Here is a 20,048-nt window from a genome sequence, read left to right as displayed (position 1 = left end):
TACAGTTCAAGTTGTTCTTTTAAACAATGGTTATTAAACGACAAATAAGACATTAAAGCCACTCTTAGCTGGGGTATGAAAAGGATAGTGATGCCGAAACCATAACTGTTTGAATGGTCAGCTTGCCTGACTGTGCGCCCAATTTCGTTCTCTCGCACAAGTTCAGAGGACGAACTCAGCCTGCAGACAGCACACAACAGGCACACGCAAGTTACAGACGGTCGGAAAAGAGTTTACACTTGGCGAATTCTAGATTCGTATTTAAAATCAAACTGTGCACACATAATGCTGAAAGGAAAGCTAATGTACTGTTTTTTATGCAAACAATTCTTACTCTTTGTTTTTGAGTGTCTATGATGCATCCGTGCAATACTACCCTCCAGAGGAAACACTTGTCGAATGATCAATGGGATTTCTTTCTGCTGTCAATATACCTTCTCTTTTCAAAAATTCTTTTCGTGAAAGGCATTCTACTTCTTAGCTCTTCCACAAAGTTTCTATTTTCTGTCACGAAACTTCCCGATAACCTACAGATTTTACTTTTTCCAGTGCCCTTCCTTCCAATGATATTTCGATGGGACCTTCACGTTTGCAGATTCCCATCACTTGGGTCTCTCCTACATTTATTACCATTCCATACACTTTCCCAGCTCTTACGGTCCTCTCCGTCACAAAACATAGTTCTTTCTCTGATTCAGCCAACAACGCTTGATAACCTCTAAACACAGTTCCCTTATATCGTCTACTAAAATAAGTACCCGAGCGACTAAACCAGAGTTCTGCCGCCTTCGCTTATGGCCACCTCCTCATTGTGTTGCAGCTTCCCCCTGGAGCTGCACATGGTGTTCTACAAGACGGACTACGGCAGCTTCAACGGTGCACTCAACCATAAGGACGGCCTCGCAGTGGTGGCGCTCTTCTACGAGGTAACATCAGACATCTGTCTTGCAAAGCTAGCAGCTGTTTTCAAATCACGTGCTCAATGATTAGCTATGTTTTCATAGCCCAGCAGTCATTGTACAGCTTCTAACAAACGCAGCGTTATCAGTAGATTGGAAATACCTGAACAAACACTATTGTCACGGAGACAGGCCACTTTCAGCAACCTGCTCAGCTCTTTCATTTCTTCCTCAATTCAAAGACCGCTTTCAATACTTCCCATCACATAGGAGATCGTTTAGCAGTGTGGAACTAGCCAAGCTATACATTAACAGGCAGAACCTACCACTTCTGCAGAGCGTACTAAGAACAAATTGTGAGAACCATTAATCCACTCAAATTGGTAATTATGCTGATTACTTCTAGATTAGTTTATGTAGACTATGTGATCAAAAGTATCCGGACACCTGGTTGAAAATGATTTACAAGTTCGTGGCGCCCTCCATCGGTAATTCTGGAATTCAATATGGTGTTGGCCCACCCTTAGCCTTGATGACAGCTTCCACTCTCGCAGGCATACGTTCAGTCAGGTGCTGGAAGGGTTCTTGTGGAGCGGCAGCCCATTGTTCACAGGGTGCTGCACTGAGGAGAGGTATCGATGTCGCTCGGTGAAGCCTGGCACGATGCCGACGTTCCAAATCATCCCAAAGGTTTTCTATAGGATTCAGGTCAGGACTCTGTGGAGGCCAGTCCATTACAGGGATGTAATTGTCATGTAACCACTCCGCCACAGGCCGTGCATTATAAACAGGTGCTCGATTGTGTTGAAATATGCAATTGCCATCCTCGAATTGCTCTTCAACAGTGGTAAACAAGAAGGTGCTTAAAATATCAATGTAGGCATGTGCTGTGATAGTGCCGAGCAAAACAACAAGGGGTGAAAGCCCCCTCCATGAAAAACACGACCACACCATAACGTCACCACCGCCTCCGAATTTTACTGTTGGCACTACACAAGCTGGTAGATGACGTCACCGGGCATTCGCCATACCCACACCCTGCCATCGGATCTCCACATTGTGTACCGTGATTCATCACTTCACACAACGTTTTTCGACTGTTCAATCGTCCAATGTTTACGCTCCTTGCACCAAGCGAGGCGTCGTTTGGCATTCACCGGCGATTCACCGGCGTGATGTGTGGCTTACGAGTAGCCGCTCGACCCTAAGAGCCAAGTGTTCTCACCTCCCACCTAACTGTCATAGTACTTGCAGTTTGGAATTCCTATGTGACGATCTGGATAGATGTCTGCCTATTGCACATTACGACCCTCTTCAACTGTCGGCGGTCTCTGTCACTCAACAGACGAAGTCGGCCTGTACACTTTTGTGCTGTATGTGTCCCTTCACGTTTCCACTTTACTATCATATCGGAAACAGTGGACCTAGGGATGTTTAGGAGTGCGTAAATCTCACGTACGGACATATGACACAAGCGACACCCAATCACCTGAGCACCTTCGAAGTCCGTGAATTCCGCCGAGCGCCCCATCCTGCTCTCTCACGATGTCTAATGACTACTGAGGTCGCTGATATGGAGTACCTGGCAGCACAATGCACCTAATATGAAAAACGTATGTTTTTGGGGGTATCCGGATACTTAAGATCACAGTGTATGTTTATTACGAGAGAAACAACCACTAATCCTCCTACATTGCTCATCTGCTGTTATTTTCTAATACTGGTACTTGAAAGAAAGCAATTTAGTTCTACGCACACCACTATAAGCTTTCTATATACTGGAAAAATCAGGATCTGATGCAAATTTTAAGAGTTATGCAGAATTTATATACCTGAATCCAAGTACTGAGGAAAAATTGTAGACTAATAGTGGCTAAAGACATATTATTTTCGTTTGTTTATACATACTTGATGATATCCAGTTTCCAGGCTGATGTCCACTGGCACCACTTATAGGCTTTTTTACTGGAATACAAACTTTCATTGTGAACCCCAGAGAGGGATGCATCGTCTATATGGAAATAATTTCGACCACCAGTATTGCATAATTGTTGAATTAGCTCGTTATTAACTATAAATACCATTAGGGAGTATACATATTGGCATGTAAGTGTAAGAAACACTATGTCGTCGAAGAGTTTTCAACAGGATGTTCAGTAATCAGTTCACACAATTTACTTTTATTGTCCACTTCTATAGAATAAGTACTTTCTTTTAATTAGCAGAAGTGCCCTACACTGTTGTGGCATAGGACAGAACTGAGAGAAAATATATCAAATTCTTGTCGGGTTTCCAGCCGGATTAGACTGTAATCTGAGCACAATATTTCAGCGGTCCACCTGGCCGCCATCATCAGGTGGGAAGAGTTGCGCTGCTCTCGCCGATAACTGATTCCACTCCTTTTTTTTTTTTTCTTTATTGAATTTCAATTCCCCCCGAAGGGGGCGGGCTGGCAGCAGCTTAGTATGCCGCTCTTCAGCCTACAGACTTTGTGAGAAAGATGAAGAGAATAAATAATAAAAACAGGCGATAAAATCGGAGACTTAAAGAGTAACATGGCGAAAAGAAATCGTGGAACTTAAAACAAAGAACAGAGGGATGATGAAGCTAATAAAATACATACGAAGCAGACAGGTAAAACAATAGACAGACAATTAAAAAACACGGCGACAGTCTGGATTCTGTTCGCAAAAGACATAAAATTCACACCTAGCGACAGCATGGTTTCTGTTCGCAACACGAGAAAGACGAACAACACTGAATAGTCACTGGAACACTGCACTAAAAAGTTGGCAAATGTGACATACCACAGCCGAGAGCAGGTGGGGGGAAATTCCACTCCCAAATGACTGCACCTTTATATTCATCGGAAGTACAACAGCGCATGCGCAAGATACAGTGCGCACTCGCTCAGTCATTCCTGCTGCCCCCTGGCGCAAAAAGAGTTGCAGCGCCTCCGGTGGTGAATACTGTTGAAAACGATATATCGTTACAAATGATTAGCCGGCCGATGTGGCCGAGCGGTTCTAGGCGCTTCAGACTGGAACCGCGCGACCGCTACGGTCGTAGGTTCGAATCCTGCCTCGGGCATGGATGTGTGTGATGTCCTTAGGTTAGTTAGGTTTAAGTAGTTCTAAGTTCTAGGGGACTGATGACCTCAGATGTTAAGTCCCATAGTGCTCAGAGCGATTTGAACCATTTTTGAACAAATGATTATCCATAGCCTGCCGATTCAGATGCCGTTGTTCATGTCTGATAAAACAAGATTCCAAGATTTACTTAGTAGGTATCCATTACCACGAACAATGATATTATCTTCTGGCCTGATGTCGATAGATTCTTTTAAAACACAATCCCAGTACCGCGAAGCGTTTGCAACTACTTGCGTCTCATTGTATAGCATCCTGTGTCCCTCTGCAAGGCAATGCTCAGCCACCACAGATTTATCTGGTTGGAATAATCACGTATGGCGATGATGTTCAATACACCTGTCGTTGAGCCAAGTAGTGTTCGAATCTTAGCTGACGGACTAAAAACACATCTGATCTCATATTTCTTCAAAAGTCTACCTATCTTGGTGGACACGTTCCCAGCATACGGAAGAAAAGCCACAGACCTAAAGGTGTCTTCAGAAGGTTCAGGTAGAGGTCCAAACTCAAAAGTACGTCGAATTTTTCGGTCCGTATAGCCGTTATTATTGAACACGTCCTTAACATTTTGCAGCTCCTGTGATAAATTGTCAGCATCCGAGACAGCATATGCTCGTTTAACCAAGGTCCGAAGGACTCCTGTACGTTGAAAAGGTGGATGGCAACTGGTAGCATGTAAATACCTGTCGGTATGAGTCGGTTTCCTGTAAACACCGTGTCCAAGAGTTCTGTCTTCTTTTCTATAAACTAGTACATCCAAAAAAGGTAACTTTCTCTCCTTTTCAATTTCCATCGTGAATTTGATGTTCGGATGAAGACAATTAAAATGGTCCAATAACCGGTGCAAAGAGTCAATTCCTTGTGGCCAAAGAAGAAACATATCGTCAACATAGCTCAGACAACACGAAGGCATTAAAAAAGATGTTTTCAGGGCCATATCCTCAAAGTCCTCCATAAAAAGATTACCGACTATGGGGGATAAAAGACTCCCCATAGCCACACTGCCGGTTTGTTCAAAGTATTTGTCATCAAATAGAAATAGATGGATGTCAGAAAATGACGGCAGAGCTTCTTCATTTCCATATCAAGTTTTTCATTCATTAAAATCAATGACTCTTCAAGAGGGGCCATCCACCTTTTCAACGTACAGGAGTCCCTCGGACCTTGGTTAAACGAGCATATGCTATCTCGGATGCTGACAATTTATCACAGGAGCTGCAAAATGTTAAGGACGTGTTCAATAATAACGGCTTTACGGACCGAAAAATTCGACGTGCTTTTGAGTTTGGACCTCTGCCTGAACCTTCTGAAGACACCTTTAGGTCTGTGGCTTTTCTTCCGTATGCTGGGAACGTGTCCGCCAAGATAGGTAGACTTTTGAAGAAATATGAGATCAGATGTGTTTTTCGTCCGCCAGCTAAGATTCGAGCACTTCTTGGCTCTGTTAAGGGGGGACGTACATGAAAATGACCAAATTTGTGAAAAAAATTTTATTGGCTCTTCATTTACTACATGGTATTGAAATTTCAATTACCAAATATTACGTTCCAATTCCGCTTCTAAGGGGGAAAAAAATAATAATTTGTAATAGCTTGCACAGGGCGACGCCCCCCCATCTTGGTCTTCATCCTCTCGTATATCTATTTATACTGCGTTTTTTTCCAGTTTTGTGCAGTCACAATGCAGGGAACGTTTGTGTACTACATCAAGAAGGCTGTGGAATAATATCTCTGCCGCTGGTTTTATATTCTTTGATTTATAGCGTTTGTTTACGAGTGTTTGTTTGGAATACATTTTTACGAAAGTTGTAAGTAGACTTGTTATTATATTTTGCAGCATGCCGCGTTCTAGTAAGGTGTTTAAAAAGGTTAGAAAGTGTCAAGCTTCTCGATGTAGTAAAGACAACTTGAAAACCAGCCCCATAATAACAAATGGAAACGATACTTCAACCAAGAAAGCGAGTGCTTCGAGAAGGAAAATTGACAGCTGTCAATCACTTGATGATTGTGGCTCAGACACTCAAGCTACTAGTGGTTTTAGGCTTATTGATTTGAAAATACTATCTGATATTATATCATCTGCTTGTGTATGTGCTGACTGTGGTGCAAAAAGTTTGAGATTATATGACGAAGAAAACAGAATTGGAATAGTGTGTATGTTGCATCTTACTTGTGAAAGCTGTCATTCAGACACTGCTTTTAGAACTTCGGCATCAAGTAACCGGATATATGAAGCAAATATGCGTTTAATATATGGCATGAGATGTTTGGGCATAGGCAGGGAAGGTACCAGACTGTTTTGTGGGATCATGAACATGCCACAACCAAGTGCTAGGTACACCACTGGAAATAAAACACTGCTAAGTGCTCTTCAAGAGGAAGTGGAAGAAAACTTGAAGTCCTCTGCAAAGGAAGCTGTGAAGATGAATAGTGAACTAAAGACAGAAGCAGATAACACGCCAGACACCGATTTGTGTGTGTCATGTGATGGAACGTGGATGAAGCGTGGACATACATCACTGTATGGAGTATCATCTGTCATTAGTGTTGATACTGGAAAAATTCTTGACGTTCAGGTAATGAGCAAATATTGCTATAGCTGTGTACTCGGAAAGAGAGCTGGTGAAGTGGAAGAAAATAAGTGGCAGGTTGAACACAAGAAAGTGTGCTGTAGAAATTATTCTGGTTCTAGTGGTGGAATGGAACCTGCAGCTATGAAACTTATGTTCCATCGAAGTGTGGAAAAGTACGGTGTTAGATACACAAAATACCTTGGTGATGGTGACTCCAGCTCCTTCAAAACTGTTTTGGAAAGTGAACCTTATGGTCCCCATTGTGCTATAGAAAAGTTGGAATGTGTTGGACATGTGCAAAAACGAATGGGAGGCAGACTTTTAAAATTGAAACGTGAATTGAAGGGCAGGAAACTTGAGGATGGAAAACTTTTAGGTGGTCCCAACAGACTCACAGACAAAGAAATTCATTCTTTACAAGTGTACTATGGCAAGGCAATAAGGGACAACAGTGGAAATTTGAATAACATGCAGAAGGCTGTGTGGTCTATTTATTTTCATAAACTATCCACAGATGACAAACCTGTACATAATTTGTGTGACATATCGTGGTGCAAATTCAAGCAGGCTGAGCGTGATGGCATGAACTATTCACACAAGCACAGTTTACCTGTGGCTGTTTTAAGTGCTATAAAACCAACATTTAGGTGTTTAGCAGAGCCAGACCTCCTACGAAAGTGTGTGCATGGAAAGACACAAAACCCTAATGAAAGTTACAACTCACTGATTTGGAAACGTTGCCCAAAAACAACATTTGTTTCAACAATTATTGTTGAAATTGCTGCATATGATGCTTGTTTAGTTTTTAACAATGGTAATCTTGGAAGAATAAAAACTCTACAGAGGCTAGGATTTCATCCAGGAGCTTTCACCTATTCAATATTGAAGGACATCGATGACAAAAGAGTTGCTGCGGCTGATATTACAGCCAATAAAATTGAACAGCAGGTTAACCAAAGAAGACAAGCAAAGAAGAGACTGCTTGCAGATGAAGAGGAGTATGCATATGGCTTGCACTAGTTCACACAGAGACGGTAAGACCTAATACAAACACTATCAAATCATTGATTCAGTTTTCCCGTAACTTACATTTTTATAACTTTATGTACCTTTTTCTCAAAAACCACAAAAGGTAGAGAAGTGAAATTTGGTATATGACTAGTCAGTACTATAGTGAAAAATTCTGTGGAAGGAATTTTCATTTAATAAAATAGTAAGGTATTTATGGTAGAAAATATTCCTTAAATTTGATATATTATTTTTCAGGGAAATTGGGAGACCCGTAAAAACTGAACAAAAGAAGATATAAAAATTCTGCTCCACAGAGTTTTGTAATTATTTGGTATGAAAGTGTGTACAAAAATTCATTAACATTGCTCTCACAGTTTTCTCAAAAAAGGAACATTTGTAATTACATTGTTGAAAAAAAATTAATTGTTAATAATTAAAGATGTAAAAGGTCAATAAAAATGAAAATTTAGGTTCATATGCGCATAACATTTCTTAATAACTGTACCAAATTTGGATTGATTATCTTAAAAAATTAGAGTTTTATAAAATACTTTTAAAATTACTGCAGTTTCGTGTACGTCCCCCCTTAAACGTGACTTAGGTTTGAGGAAGTCTGCCGTTTACAATATATCGTTTGAGTGCGGGGTAAATTACATTGGCCAAACTATTTGTACCGTCAACGACAGGTGTATTGAACATCATCGCCATACGCGATTATTACAACCAGGTAAATCTGCGGTGGCTGAGCATTGCCTTACAAAGGGACACAGGATGCTATACAATGAGACGCAAGTAGTTGCAAACGCTTCGCGGTACTGGGATTGTGTTTTAAAAGAATCTGTCGACATCAGGCCAGCAGATAATATCATTATTCGTGATAATGGATACCCACTAAGTAAAACTTGGACTCCTGTTTTATCAGACATGAAGAAACAACGGCACCTGAATCGTCCGGCAATTAATAATCATTTGTAACGATATATCGTTTTCAACAGTATACACCACCAGAGGCGCTGCAACTCCTTTTGCGCCAGTTGGCAGCAGGAACGATTGAGCGCGTGCGCACTGTATCTAGCGCATGCGCTGTTGTATTTCCGATGCATATAAAGGTGCAGTCATTTGCGAGTGACATCGGCAATTACAGCGACACACACGGAACCTCCTTACAGCAAAGAAACGCCAGGACTGGCGCCAGACATGCACACGCCTCAACTCCACCCTCCCTGTCAACCCCTCCAAGTACTGGTCAGCCTTCCACCGCCTTACTGGTAGCCATCCCACCCCGCATTACCCCATCCTCCATGACGATCGACCCTTTCCTGACAACCTCAGTAAGGCTAACCAGTTTGCTTCCCACCTCTCTGAGGTCTTCTCCATTCCTGACGATCCCCATTTTGATTACTCCCTCTTCCCTACAGTCCTTGACCGCACTGACATCTCTGTCCCACTGCTTGCCGCTAGCTTCCAGTACTTGGATCGGTTGTCCCCTCAGACATCAACACTCCCATTACCGCACCCGACATCACAATTGTCTTCCGCTCCAAACGCAACACTGCCCCTGGTTACGATTGTGTCACCTACTGCCACCTGAAGGAACAACCCCCCCCCCCCCATCCTTCCTGGCTGTCCTTGCTACCCTGTACAATGTCCTCCTCTCCACATTATTTTACCCCCAACCTCTGGAAGACTTCCCATGTCCTGCTGTTCCCTAAACCCAACAAACCCCCCACTGATACCTCTTCGTATCATCCCATCTGCCTCACCTCCATGTTCAGTAAGGTCTTCAAGACCATCCTCTCTCACCGTAATCACCACCACCTTAACCTTAACCCTTACCCAATGTGGCTTCTGGCCTTCCTTCTCCACCGACGACCAGTTCCTTAACCTTAGCAATCTTCGTTCACTCCAACTTAACTCCCGTCACTCCGCTATCTTTGTTTCCCTTGACCTCCGGAACGCCTATGACTGTGTCTGGCATCCCGGGCTCCTCTTCAAGCTCCAGACTTATGCTCTCCCCATCAACTTCGTCCGTCTCGTTGCTTCCTTCCTCTCCCATCGTCGCTCCTATGTGACTATCCACAATTCCAACTCCCATACTTTCTATCCCTCTGCTAGCATGCCCCAAGGCTCCATCCTTTCCCTTCTCTTCTATCTCCTGTACACTGCTGAAATGCCCAAACCTCCCCCGCCTGTTCATCTCCTCCAGTTTTCTGATGACACCGCCTTCCTAGCCCTTTATCCTACCCTTCAACAGTCCCAACGTACCCTCCAAACCCACGTTGACCAATTCACCGCTTGGTGCAACCAGTGGTTCCTCTATATGAACCCCTCCAAGATCCAGGTGATCATCATAGGCAGCACCACCCTCTCCATCTGTCTCCATGATTTCTACCTCACCATTTATGGCCGTCCTATCCACCTCACTCCTACCCTAAAATACCTTGGCCTCATCCTCGACCGCCATCTCACCTGGACTCCCCATCTCCTTACCATCCAACACAAAGCTCACACCCGCTTCTGCCTCCTGAAACTCCTGTCCAGCCGGACATGGGGTCTGCATCCTTCCACCATCCTTCTCACCTACAAATCCTTGATCTGCCCCATCCTCTGTTATGGCAGCGTGGCTGGAATTTCCGCCCCTCCTAGGTTCTATAAATCCCTCCAAATCCTCGAACGCCATGCGCTCTGCCTCGCCTTCCACCTCTGCCTTCTGTTCCCCACGCGCATCCTCTACGACCTCATCCCGTTCCCCCACCTTCTCCGTTTCCTTGAACACATCTGCACACTATATATTTTCTGCTGCATTGATCCCCCTCACCCTCTGGTATCTCCCATTCTCTCCACACCCAGCCCATTGCCGCACCTTTACCGTTGTGCCCCACCCTCTCTCCATCTCCACACCCTCCACCTCCTTTCCCAACGCAACTTCCACCATCCACCCCTCCCGGATGATGAGCTTCACCCTGAAATCTACCCTTCCTACCAACTCTAACCCCATCTTCCTCCTGTCTCCTCCACAGGGCTCCCTCTCCTCTCACTCCCTTCTCCTGAGTGGCTTTCCCCTCCTACTCCCCCTTCCTCTCTTGTGCTCCCCTTCAGTGTCTGTGCACTCCCCTGTGCCTTGTCTTCCCTCTTCGTCACCTGCCCCACCAGTCCCCTGCCTCTTGGTGTACCCGCTGCCGCCCCTACTCTTTTCATCCCATTGCCTCCCCTGCTGCACCTTGCTCTCCCCTCCTTTTCCGTCCTCTCCAGCCTCTCCCTGGGCAGGTCCCACCTGGAAGTTTTATTTCTTCATCGTGTGTGCTCAAAGAGGGTTTAAAGTGTGTTGTTCTGGAGTGTTTTTAATAATGGGTCCGACTTTTAACCTGTGTGTGCGCCTTCAGTGTCTTCTTTGTGTTTTAAGAATCGCCAACTGTGTTTTTTTTAACTTTATGTTGACTTTTTTAATTGTCCCCCCGTGAACGTCTCCATGTCAGTGTATTTTTACCTTCATTATGTCCCCTTACTCTGTTTTATGTCCCCCATTTTTATCGCCTTATATGAAACAGTTTATTCTTGTTTTAGTTGTCATGTCACTCGGCTGACGAGTGGTGGATTGTGCCGCTGATAGCCCTTCCCTGCCCATATGGGGCCGGGGAATAAAATCACTATAAAGAAAAAAAAGAGTGGAATCATCAGTTATCGGGGAGAGCAGCGAAGCCTTTCGCACCTGATGATGGTGGCCAGGTGGACTGCTGAAATATTGTGCTCAGGTGACAGTTTGATCTGACTGGAAACCTGACAAGAATCCGATATACTAATATGTCGGGAAAGTCTACATGGTCACATTGTGTGAAAGTATGCCAAGCAACCCTGCTTGCAGGTCAGCACAGTGGGGGGAGATATCTGCGTGCAGAACAGGCAGCACTAACCTGTCCACATGCTGGTGACACCTCAGTTTGTTATCATTCTGGATGCCCAGCAACTTCGCATATGGAGCCTCATAGAGTCTCTGCCCAGTGAACACTACTTCTGGTCTACCAAAGTACTTTATAATGTTTGAAATTGTATAATGTGAGATTTTGTAAGAGTAAGCTGCAGGTTGTGAACCAGTTGCAAGCCTGTACCATTATTCTCCTGCCTGTATCTGCTATGGACCTGTTTGGACCTTTTATCAGCAGACTTGTGTCACCAGCAAACATTACAGTTTTAGGGGAGTCATCCAGTGCTCCAAGTAAACATTTATTTATCCCTATAACAGAACAGGCCAAGCAGCAACTCCTGCAGTGTACTGCATTAAATTTTAATATTACCCCACTGTCAGTTTAATCTTATTCTGTCATCTCACCTACTAATGTGGCCCTCTTTTTCTTACAAAATGAAACTTGTGACATACAATAGCAAGTTACTTGGTAATTTTCAATTTTGGGAGAAAGCTGATTATTATCATTTATAAATTTCATCCATACTGCATCCTTCTTGCAAACTAAGTTGGGTAAAATAAACAGTGATTCCACATGAAAAGAACTAGCGTTCTACAAAAAAAAAAAAAAAAAAAAAAAAATCACTCACAACTGTGCTCATTTAACACTGAATGTGTCATTCAGCCAATTTTTGTGTTGTTCAAAATGCCAGTCCACTCATAAATGATGGTGTTTATAGAGGTGTTTTTTATTAGGGCTGCTTCACATTATAGAGCAGGAATGTGTATGGAGTGAACATTCAGTATTCAACATTTTGACAATATTGAACAGGAAATGTCACAACTCTTGGAATAATGCTGTTTCTTACATGTTGCTCAGATATTGAAATGTTAATGTCGTTACACTTATTTCTCCTGTTTTTACTCATTGTTCATTCACTGTAGCAGATGCAAATCAAAATTCATTGAAGGCAGAACTTTTCATAAGTAAGTACCGGAAAGTCACGTACCTGAGAGGTGTATATTGCTGACTGAAATTCTATTCTCCACATCTTAGTGTTCACCCCGCAGGTTTTCCTGCTCTACAATTCAGACAGAAGATGCAGTTGTCACTCTTTCTTGTGATGCAGGTATGTGTCTCACCATCAACTACTTCATTGTCTTTTGGGGTCTTGACTACAAGTTGTGATGCTTGTTTGTATTCTTTACAAAATAATAACTTAAACTGTGTTTCCTTACATTAATGAGTTGTCATAATACAAACCAAGTCTGGACTACAAAGCAATGCATAATTTCTAAAATGCTATGTACCGGACTACAAATCTGCACCATACAACACCTGTCCCCTCCCCACCATACAAAATCACAAGTTTTGATTTTTGGAAAATTGTAGCTGCTCGGTAAATGTGAGTTCAGTATAAATTAATAAAGCATTCACTTATGAATGACTGTGAAGATATTCCTGTCCCATCAGTGTCGCATACTATACTGGCTTCCAGAAGTGTTAGGAAAAACAAAACACAATGTCACATGAGACACAGAGTTAAGATATTTAGTCAAGCTTCAAATGCCATTTGTCTTCTACTCACTGAATTTTTTTAAATCTCTGGTGAAAACATGTATACTATTTTAAATCTTCAGTGCCAAATTATTGCAATGAAGGAGGAAAAAAAAAAGCTCCGGGAAGGTGCCAGAACATGTTTCTCGTTCATTCTGTCTGAAACGAAGTCCTGCAACACAACTGAGCACAAAGATAAGATGGACATTTCATCACTTGTGTTTGCCAGACATACTTTGGCACAAATCAAATATGTGTTGTATGTGGCTGGGAATGTCACAAGCTCAAACATCATTCCCATTCTGCTACTGTGACATTTAAAGATGGTCCACAGTGCACTGCCTCAGTTTCATGTCTTTCAACTTGGGTAACTGCAGTTAAGCTTTCACACAAGATGTGGATGACATTATGCTATGTGTGTTTCATCTCTGCTACCTTCAAAAATTCAAAGAGAGTACCTCAGTCGATATCATCAAAAGCTTTTTCCAAATCTACAGATCCTGTAAATGTGAGTATGCCTTTCAACTATCTTCTATGACAAGTCACAGGGTCAATATTCCCTCATTGTTCCTACATTTCTCTGGAATCCTAACAGATCTTACCCAAAGTTGGCTTCTATCACTTACTCCATTTCTCTATACATAATACACATACATATAGTGCAACCACAACAGTGCAACAATATTCACACCTGTCCGTACCTTCCACATTTTTCATTGCAATTACACATGTAATTTTGCATTACTGTTTTTGAGACATGCAATTTACTGATGCAGGTGTTTGGAGATGACAACCTGGTGTACGCAGAGCTGGCAGAGGCCATCCCACAGGTGGAGGCACCGGGCTCCAAGGTGCCACTGAGGAGGGCCCTGCTCCTGGGTGACTTGCTGCCCGATAACCGAGAGCTCTACTTCACATACAATGGATCACTCACCACGCCGCCTTGCTCCGAGGTCGTCACCTGGATAGAGTTCAAGACACCTACCCTGCTCTCCCACAGACAGGTAACCCAGGCGTGGCCACCAATCTGTAGATGGCACCAGATGCTTTAGATACATTTTTTTTTCTTGGTTGTGTGTGTGTGTTTTGTGAGACACAGCTCACCAGGCAAAATAATTAGTCCCCTGGCATATTCGTGCCAATGTTAAATCCAGGTACTTGCCGATGGTGTGGAATGAGATAATGATGATGTTGATTGTAGAGTTCTCAATGACATAATTATCAGTGGCACTGAAATATATCAACATCAATGTTTTGGAGGGCTTGAAAGGCTGCCCTCTCAGGCCAGACTTGCGGGGAGAACTGATCCCAGTCCCCACCAATGCCAAAGTGTGGAAGCCATGGGAAACTGAAGTTCATAATTGCTTCTCATCACTAAACCACCAACTAGATCCATCTTAAGTTCGCAAAAATCAAAAATTAGATCAAACTGATAGTAACTTATGCATGGTCCAGTCACATTAATGTGACCACCGACTGTGTTCGACGGCAATGTATAATGAACACTGACATACGACAGGTGGCAGCCCTTGCTGTGGAGGATATATAAAATGCATCAGAGGACACAAGAAACTGTGCAGTAGTTGTTGTAATTCAGAAACAGTGCAATTTACCTGTCATCAAAGAGGGCATTATCTTGGCTTTCAGACCAAGGGTGGAAGCATTTCTGAAACAGCAGTCTGCAAAATGTTCATGTACCACTGTAGTTAAAACATAGCATGCATGGCAAAATTGTGCTCTCCAAAACTGGCATCGAGGCAAATTTGGTGCATCACAGACTACAGACAGCAGGGATGAACAATAGCTGCAGAGTAATGTGTACAGGCAAACCAATAGTGTCACCTCTATGACAGTTGAGTGAACATTGTTGCGTATGGGTCTCTGTAGCAAGCACCTGGTTCATTCACCCATGCTGATTGCTGTTCATCAGCAACAAAGGCCTGAGTTTGCATATCAGTATGACAAATCGATGTCCACTGAGTGATGACAGGTAGTCTTTTCAGATGAATAACGTTTTATGCTCCATTGGATAAATTTTATGCTCCACTGGATAAATGGCCATTGGCGTGAAACATCTGAAAGCACACAAGGAGGAAGTGTTATGGTCTGGAGAATGTTCTTGTGGCATTCCCTGGGTGATCATGTCATCGTGGAAGGCACAATGGATCAGCACTGCTATGCATCTATCACTGGGGACCAAGTCCATCCCTACATGTAATTTATCTTTCCTCACCATGAAGGCATCTATCAGCAGGACAGTGCAATGTGTCACACAGCTTACAGTGTAAGTGTGCGGTTCAAAGAACACCAAGATGAGTTTACCATACTTACCTGGCCACCAAACTCTCCAGATTTAATCCCAATCAAGAATCTGTGGGACCACTTCAATCGGGCTGTTCACACTGTCGATACTCATCTCAGCTGGCCATGGCACTGGAGTCAGCATGGCTCCATTCCCCTTTTGGTTTGAGCTGCTGGAGATGGTGGTAATGTGTGTGTACACGGTGTGCTTGCTTGGGTGATTGTGAGTTTGTTTTTGTTTCTGAATTCGTGATTTCCTGTCAGGAAGGTCGCAGTTCGTAGTAACAGACGACAAATCATCGAGTAAAACTGAAGTGATATTAGATGTTCCCCAGGGAAGCGTCCTGGGACCTCTGCTGTTCCTGATCTATATAAATGACCTGGGTGACAATCTGAGCAGTTCTCTTAGGTTGTTCACAGATGATGCTGTAATTTACCGTCTAGTAAGGTCATCCGAAGACCAGTATCAGTTGCAAAGCGATTTAGAAAAGATTGTTGTATGGTGTGGCATGTGGCAGTTGACGCTAAATAATGAAAAGTGTGAGGTGATCCACACGAGTTCCAAAAGAAATCCGTTGGAATTCAATTACTCGATAAATAGTACAATACTCAAGGCTGTCAATTCTGCTAAGTACCTGGGTGTAAAAATTACGAACATCTTCAGTTGTAAAGACCACATAGATAATATTGTGGGGAAGGCGAGCCAAAGGTTGCGTTTCATTGGCAGGACACTTAGAAGATGCAACAAGTCCACTAAAGCGACAGCTTACACTACACTCGTTCGTCCTCTGTTAGAATATTACTGTGCGGTGTGAGATCCTTACCAGTTGGGATTGACGGAGGAAATCGAAAGGGTGCAAAAAAGGGCAGCTCATTTTTTATTATCACGTAATAGGGGAGAGAGTGTGGCAGATATGATACACGAGTTGGGATGGAAGTCATTAAAGCAAAGACGTTTTTCGTCGCGGTGAGATCTATTTACGAAATTTCAGTCATCAACTATCTCTTCCAAATGCGAAAATATTTTGTTGAGCCCAACCTACATAGGTAGGAATGATCATCAAAATAAAATAAGAGAAATCAGAGCTCGAACAGAAAGGTTTAGGTGTTCATTTTTCCCGTGCGCTGTTCGGGAGTGGAATGGTAGGGAGATAGTATGATTGTGCCAGAATGAGATTTTCACTCTGCAGCGGAGTGTGCGCTGATATGAAACTTCCTGGCAGATTAAAACTGTGTGCTGGACTGAGACTCGAACTCGGGACCTTTGCCTTACGTGGGCAAGTGCTCTACCAACTGCAGAATTAAAGCTGTGATGACAGGGTGTGAATCATGCTTGGGTAGCTCAGTTGCCAGAGCACTTGCCCGCGAAGGCAAAAGGTCCCGAGTTCGAGTCTCGGTCTGGCACACAGTTTTAATCTGCCAGGAAGTTTAATATCAGCGCTCACTCCGCTGCAGAGTGAAAATCTCATTCTGGAAACATCCTCCAGGCTGTGGCTAAGCCATGTCTCCGCAATATCCTTTCTTTCAGGAGTGCTAGTTCTGCAAGGTTTGCAGAAGAGCTTCTGTAAAGTTTGGAAGGTAGGAGACGAGGTACTGGCAGAAGTAAAGCTGTGAGGATGGGGCATGAATCGTGCTTGGGTAGCTCAGTTGGTAGAGCACTTGCCTGCGAAAGGCAAAGGACCCGAGTTCGAGTCTTGGCCCGGCACACAGATTTAATCTGCCAGGAAGTTCTAGTATGATTGTGGTTCGATGAACCCTCTGCCAAGCACTTAAATGCGAATTGCAGAGTAATCATGTAGATGTAGATGTAGATGAAGAAAGCTTTGGCCGAAAGTTAAACATGTAATGGTCTTTTCATTGTGCATGTCTGCAACTCAATCTGTCATCTTTGTGGTGAGTAGCAATCTAGGTTTTTTTCTGGCATTCATTACTTTTTTCACCTCTAGCATTGTTTATTAATGTAAAAAATGCTAGATTCCTGCATATTTTGGACTCCACATTAAACTGTAGGCCCCCAATAGCTGGATGAGTAAACCAGTTTGAAAGTAGATAAGGGCATGCCATGTGCGACAGGACCACGTCCATGTTTTTGCTCTTGATTTCAGTTGTGCCACAACACCAAAAAAGCTAAAATATTTTGGTTCAAGTTAAGAGGGCTAAATCAGCCAGTCATTCAGACTGTTGCCTCTGCAAATACTAAAAAGGTTGCTACCCCTGTTTAAGAACCCTAAGTTAGTCTGACCTAAACACAGATACCTCACCAATCTGGTTGCACATGTGGCAGAGTTAATTATGCTGTTGAGACACACAAGCCACCCCATTGCAACAGGGTCACAGTTCATGGGAAAAGACAAATACTGTGAAATTATATGACTCCTTTTCTCAGATTCTTTTATGCCAAGTTGCCACAATCTACTTGGATGTAAAGCAAGGTTCTGATTGAGATGTCTGTCACAGGTGGATGTGTTCCGTAAGATGAAGTCCGAAGACGGCCTGCTGACGCACAATTTCCGGCCGGTACAGCCTCTGGGAGACAGGGCAGTGCTCTTCAACGTGGGGAATCTTCCCCCTGCGGTGGCCCCTCGGGCCCCAACCACATCTTTTCAGACGCTGCTGACTGCCCTGTTCACTCTGCTCTGGAGGCACCACTAGTGTCCACTGTCTGCAGGTGTGCTGTCAGTCATTTAGTTATCTACAGGCAGGGAGAAACATGATGCTGGGGTCACCACTGCAACCTTCTGATCACTCTCGAGTGTCTTGTAAAGATGACTTCCGTCCTTTGAGGAAGGTGTTGATGGTGACAGCCAAATGTGTGGAATGACCCTTGTCAGAAATATAACAGAAGAGAGAAGGAATACAGTACAAATGCACAATTTTTGTATGCCGACAAATGAATGCAGTTGCTCTCTTGTACATGTTGTGAACAGCATTTCCTTATACAGTACCTATTCTCATATGCAAGTATGTATGATGATACAAACATTTGTATATTATCTTCTAATGTACTTATTAATAAGCTCACCATTTCACACTTCTATAATATGTTCATTATGAACACAACTACATAAATGCCGGTATCTGCATATACCATTGGCATGAATTTGTTACAGCCACCATATCTACAGTCAAAAATTGTCTAATGTAACATCCAGTGTACAAAGATAGCAATTTAACAAATCATTTTATCTTGATAAAATCTGGAACTCTTTAACCAGATGCCTAACTTTTCTGTTTGATCAGAAAGTTGTGATAATCATCTCACAGTATGCCATTCCTGTATCATTTCTTTATTTATTTTTGTATTTATTCAAGACAGAAACATTCTGTTAATAAAATGCAGTTTTCATTCACAAAATATTATTCTTCTGTTTTAGCCCAATGCACTCCATTCTCAAGGAGTACATAGTACATAAACTGCAGAGATGTAATGTCAAAAAATGACAATCACCATCATTTGCCCTTGACATGTTCATCTTTTGCACCGGTGAAAAACTTCCGCATTAGCACTTACACATTAAAATGTTTTGTTATTTAAGGTGTGAAGTGCAAATGTGGAAGTTTTTCTTGATGCAGAAGACACATTTCACAGTAAAATGAAGGTGATGCACTGAAGCATATGTAATACCAAAACATCAGTGGAGTTCCTGAGAATTGAGTTGTAGGTCAGGATCATGTTGCAATGAAGTGGGGAAATAAAATACTATGACTAGAGTATTTCTAATTAATAAATTAGTCAGCAACAATCCCTGACAAAATATTTGTTAATAATGTATTGTATTTATTTGCTGTATGTTGTGTAGATTATGCTGAATGTAAATGTAATTCTCACAAACTTGAAAACAATTTTCCATCAAGTGTTAGCTTTACATTGAGCAAATGGAATACATGACACTAAAAATCCTTTCAAAGAAAATATTTATCTGCCATTTAAACCTACATGCTGAAGACATGTGGAATATTAAATTATACATTATTACATACAATACAAAAAATTGAGCAGGTTCATAAAGATAATGGGAGTGTTTAAACTGACACTCATGTATAAATTTACTAATATTTATGTGATTATGTATAGAGTAAGTAATATGTGTATTGGATGACATGGGAAAACAATGTGAAATAAAAATATTATTTATTGTATATTAAATCAAGTTCTCAACTCATCTGTAGTACCTCAAAATACCTTGCTTTGTGCTCTTGTCATAGTAAATGTTTGTTTCAGTACGTCAGTTACAGTATACACACTGGAAAAAAGAAATCTACTATTTGTACAGGGTGACACAGAAAAACAGGAACATTTCCAAAATCCAATAAAACTAGAAGTGATGAAGGAAAGAAATTGCATTCGTAGTAATTGAAACTTTATAACTTTGCCATTTATGAAACTTTTATGGTATTTATCATTTTTTAAAAATTTCATCCTTTAGATGGTGTCCTCCTGTATGAATACATTCGTGAAATCTGTTGTTGAGATTCCTCATAGACCGATGCAACAGCTGAGCTGGGATACTGTGAACTGCACCTCGAATTCTCTGTTTTAACTCATCCAGGGCACTTGGTAGAGTCGTGTAGACTTTGCTCTTTAGGTAGCCCCACAAGAAAAAAAATCATGAATGGATAAATCTGGCAATCAAGAGGGCCAGGGAATGTTACCGAA

At 42.4% G+C, this 20,048-nt stretch overlaps 2 protein-coding genes across 2 annotated transcripts in view; both read left to right on the top strand.

Annotated features, from left to right (window-relative positions):
* LOC126215210 (carbonic anhydrase 2-like) overlaps positions 1–19,491 on the top strand; it is a 223,079-nt gene extending 203,588 nt beyond the window's left edge. Inside the window, exons 5-7 of the mRNA XM_049941874.1 lie at positions 821–926; positions 13,867–14,094; positions 17,849–19,491. Of these exons, the coding sequence (XP_049797831.1) occupies positions 821–926; positions 13,867–14,094; positions 17,849–18,043 (529 nt within the window). The 3' untranslated portion in view covers positions 18,044–19,491. The remainder of the gene's footprint in view (positions 1–820; positions 927–13,866; positions 14,095–17,848) is intronic.
* Positions 5,636–8,106, top strand: LOC126215208 (uncharacterized). The gene is made up of 2 exons (XM_049941872.1): positions 5,636–7,654; positions 7,887–8,106. The coding sequence occupies exon 1, from the start codon at positions 5,886–5,888 to the stop codon at positions 7,638–7,640; it is 1,755 nt and encodes a 584-aa protein (XP_049797829.1). The 5' UTR covers positions 5,636–5,885; the 3' UTR covers positions 7,641–7,654; positions 7,887–8,106.
* Positions 19,492–20,048: the final 557 nt, after the last annotated feature.

Source organism: Schistocerca nitens, chromosome 12 (assembly GCF_023898315.1).
Source record: "Schistocerca nitens isolate TAMUIC-IGC-003100 chromosome 12, iqSchNite1.1, whole genome shotgun sequence".
Lineage (NCBI taxonomy): Eukaryota > Metazoa > Arthropoda > Insecta > Orthoptera > Acrididae > Schistocerca > Schistocerca nitens.
This window is presented reverse-complemented; position numbering and strand designations above follow the sequence as displayed.